This window comes from Ananas comosus, linkage group 8 (assembly GCF_001540865.1).
Source record: "Ananas comosus cultivar F153 linkage group 8, ASM154086v1, whole genome shotgun sequence".
Lineage (NCBI taxonomy): Eukaryota > Viridiplantae > Streptophyta > Magnoliopsida > Poales > Bromeliaceae > Ananas > Ananas comosus.
The window spans coordinates 13,150,807-13,155,480 of record NC_033628.1 but is presented as its reverse complement, the minus strand read 5'-3'; the positions used below and the strand labels follow the sequence as shown (position 1 = coordinate 13,155,480).

General features: G+C 36.0%; 1 protein-coding gene across 1 annotated transcript in view; it reads left to right on the top strand.

The window, feature by feature from the left end:
• The window catches only part of LOC109714692, a 4,809-nt gene continuing 3,614 nt past the window's right edge, over positions 3,480–4,674 (top strand). The window contains exon 1 of the mRNA XM_020239387.1: positions 3,480–3,596. Within this exon, the coding sequence (XP_020094976.1) occupies positions 3,480–3,596 (117 nt within the window). The remainder of the gene's footprint in view (positions 3,597–4,674) is intronic.

Below are 4,674 nucleotides of genomic sequence, written 5' to 3'. Positions count from 1 at the left end.
GAACTGAACTTGTTGCTGATTTTTCTCCTTTCATCCAGCGTATATAATTATGCGAGGATCAGGCAATTTCCTTTTGCACATTTGTAAGTGTTGAGGCCTGATTTTGTGTGTTTGCCTGCTCTTTCATTATTTTATTTTAATCAGATAATCGTGTGTAGTATCTCTTGTAATGATGCATAATATTCTTTCAGAAATCGGTGCAAGAGTGAGTTAATCCATGATACTGTAAGCCTGTAAGCTGTATTCGGTTCCCGTCACGTATTTTGAAGTACATCTGTGGCATCTTTTATCGGAAACACGTACAATCGGGTATCATCATCTATGCTAATCTCAAAACTGAAAAACTGCAGTTCTACGTGCCTCACTCGCTGGGGTGAGATGATAACAGGAGACAGAAAGCAAATTCTGCAATGTAGACCCAAAGAATGCATGAGCACCGCACACGTGAGCTGGGGATCCTCGGCATGAACATTGCAGGATCTTTATCTCATTCACCACGCGCGCGCGCGCACGCGCACAAATTTTTTTTTTTAAAAAAAAATTTATTCATCTTTTTGTCACTCGAAGTCACGTGGGGGAAGGGACGAGCGAGTGGTGGGGGGTGGGGCCCACGGAGAGCATGGCACGTGCGAAGCGACAGCACCCTTCGGCGCCGGGGTGACACGAGGCATCGGGCGGTGGTTCCGAGGTCCTTCGTGGCGTGCGTGTATAAGGCGGCTTGCCCCCGGTCAGCGTCCGACCTGTTGACGTGCCCTCCCCGGGTCAACACCAAACCCTTTTCCCTTTTTGCCCTTTTTTTTTTTTTTTTTTTTTTTGTTGTCTAATCTCGTTGTCTCAATGGACCAGGCCGTTTATAATTGATGTTTCATTGTAAATATATACAAGTATTACTACCTGTATCTCATACCCCTCTTTCCCCCTTGCGGTTGACTTTTATTCTACGGAAACCTATTTCTATTTCTTTTACATAATATCTCATATAAACTAATCTTGATAATTTTAAATAAGTAATTGAGCTCCATACTTATACTCTTTGGTATGGTTTAATCAATCATTGCAACATATAATTGTGGCTACAAGTAATATTAGCTCAGTTAGCATGTTTGCTAGTGTCTCCCCAATAGTTACTCACCATGCAGGTTAGAATATAACGTAATGGGAAATACATAGGTCGAGTTAGTGATTGTACAACGTGATTTAACCGCCCGAGACATACATGAATGTATAAAAGAAAAGCTGCATTTGTAAATTTTATTTTTGCTCATAATGGGTAAAGGAATGAACTGAATGTGTTAAAAAAAGGTTGCTTTATCTGGTTTTACGTATACGGCATCTTATGTTAATTTCATTGACTTGTGATAACAAATATTGCACCAAAATTTTTTCTCCACAATCAACACACTTTTGATGGCATCAATAATGTTGATGGATCAGGCGTTTGGTTGATTTTGGCTTACGCAGCATATTAACCTTATATATATATATATATATATATATATATATATNCTGTGAACATTTACATTAGGTTTGATAACAAAGGGTTATTTCCGGTTTTATACGCGCTAAGAAGGCTACCCAATCTTGGATACGCCTCTTAAAAAGATCACCCTTTTAAGACTTTTCATAAATATTAATAGAAGAATTTACAAAAAATTTTTTTAAGATTGAAAATTATAATTTTCTTGTTTAATTAATGTAATTGTTTTTTTTTGTTACTAGAAAATGCTTATTTTATATTTTAAATATAAAATCAAGGTCTATATGACTATCGCAATGAATTTTTAATTAGTTACTCTTTTCTATAATAATAATAATAATAATAATAATAATAATTTAAACACCACCGAGAATGATAACCGGTGTAACCTGTTGGAGCCGGCATCCAGTCCCCTTTGGGATCAAAACTCTTCCTGCTTTAACTGAGGTGTTAAAAAAAATGGAAAAAAAAACAAGTAATAAGAAAATTATCGAGTTAACCTACCACTACTCTAGTACTGATTGTCTTATATCATGAAATCAAGTTGGAAAAGATAAAAAATAATTAAAACTTTACTTACCTCCCATTTCACTCGCAACCGGCAACAAACATCTCTTTCAAACCCTCAATACTGCGTAATAATTTCTATTTTTTTATTCAAGTTTTACTCAAAACATTATACACTTTGTAAACTAATTAACCAATATTAATACCTAGAAGCGTGTCGTAATACGACACGACACTTCTAGAAGGATGAAACCCACGCAATCACCCGTGCGCACCGCCACTCCGTCAATATATACTTAATATATGTCTTATTTTTATTTACATAAACAGTTAATAAAATCGCCATTTCCGGCTACTCAAAATCGTGTTCATCATTTTTAAACCACCAAATATAATTAGATCAAGGTTCAAGCTTTATAATAACGAAGCATAAAGATCAATTTAAATAAAAACTTCTTTTTACTTTGCTATTTATGACAAAATCGTCATGTCCACAATTATATCATACAGCTCAGTTACTGTTCTTTCTAATCTCTAAGATATTGTTAATGACAATAAATAAATAAATAAACAAAACTGGACCAACGAAATAAAGAACAACAGGTAAAACAAAGAACCGTATTCTTTCCATTTTGTTTCTCTACTTTTGTTTTATGCTCCTGAAGTTAAGTTTTGTAGCTCCCGTTTACCTCAACCAATTAGGAGCTCGATTTTCTTAACTAATGTTCGGTATTTTATACGCTATCGCACTAATAATATCGATTCGATTCATACCCGTGTATCTTGTTCAAATCTGTGTTAATGAAATTATAAAAAAAGTTGAACCTTATTTGATCAATGATCGATGAACATACTCCATCATACTCCAGTTATATATATCCCCCCCATTTCTCTTTAAATTATTATATTATTTGTTATTTATTATTTATTTATGGGTATGGGGCTTATGCTTTTGCGATCGCATGGAGGGTCGGATCATCGGAGGGCCATGCTGTGTACATCCCGTAAGTCCATTTGTTGTTCCTTCCGAGCTTATCTCTTTCTAGTGGCTTCTGAAATTACACAATTGGCCTTAACTAGAAGCAACTGAAATTAAAGAGGCAGTTAATAGTCAATTAGATTGATTTTTTTTTAAAAAAGCAACATTAATGCAATAATACGCGACGAAGTAGCTAATATTTATAGCCGTCTTGTGCTAATAGCGCAGTTGATAGAGACATTATCCTGCAGTGTACGTATAGTTTTAAGCATAGTAATACAATTGTTGTTGTTTTTTTGTTTTTTTTTTTTTTTTAGAGATAGGTAGCACGATACCCGTTTCGTTTATTTCATTTAGAAATAAACTTAGCTAGAAATGTGAATCAACTAGGATTCGAACTTGGATCTTGGGTATCAACTAACAAGCCTTTTGCCACTTGCTTTAGGAACGGTCGGTAGTAATACAATTGTTGTTGATGTCATAGTAATATGAAAAGAATGGTCAGAACAGTATAAGATGAAGGGGTTAAAAAAGAGACAGTCTACTGTGGACAATCTTCTTAAAGGGGGATGGGCAGGTAACAGTGGATGTGTCATGTATGGTGCCGATCTGGAGAGTGTAGACCACTTGTTGGTGAGATATGTGGATAGCAAGTTTTTTTTTTATTTATTTCCATCCTTGACGAGTCTTACATCTGCCCCACTAGTGTGGATGTCATTTCCGTCTGAGAAGAGCTATCGGGGAGGGGGTTGCCATCTGACACTCTGAAGGCTCAGATACCTGTGGCGGCCCTTTGGTGGACAATGTGGTGCGAGAGGAATAATGTCATTTTTCGAAACCTTCCCATGAATGCTATCTCACCGCAAATCATATTAGAGCACTGGCGAAGAAGTGGACCAATTTTTACAGAGTTGGATTAGGCCCCTTTTTTTTTCTATTCAGCTTTTTTTTTTAGTTCCTCTTTTCTTTAGTTTCGCCGCTTCCTGAGGGCTTAACTGCCTCACACTATGTAGTTAAATTCATTTAACTAATAAATGAAGTAGATAGTGTGCTACCTTTCTCTCTCATATATATATATATATATAGTCTGGCTACTATACTATTGATAGTACTAAGCTCTTGGTACTATTGAGTTTTCTACCGTTAGATTTATCCTTTGATCATTTCCATCCGTTAGATTATACTATTAAACCAACCACCCACTCAATTCTAGGGGACCACTATTAATTTAACCGGGGACCACTATCATCATAACCGCACATCCTTTCATCCAACGGCCAAAAACTCAATAGTATCAAGGGCTTGGTACTATTGATAGCATAGTAGCATAATTCTATATATATATATATAAAAGATGGAGGGTGTGTCAAACTGTGGTGTAAGCAATAATCTCTCCTGGGTAAGATCCTAATAGTCAAAAATAGAAAGGGATTAAGTTAAGTGAGCCAAACAGCGGTTAAATCGCGCGAGAGATCATTCGGAAATAAAGAATTAGGAAAAGTAGATTTAACTGCTTGCAAATAACCAAAGTTCTAGTCAAATTAAAGTACCCCCCTATGGTTTGTCAAACCATTTGTTGGAAAAAAAAGACTAGTAGGTTACCATTTTCGTAGTTAGTTGAAACCATTTAATGCGGAGGATAATAGTGTGTCGAATCTCCCCGGTTAATTGTGGTGAGGGTATCTCGTCAAAAACGTGGAAAACAAAAAAT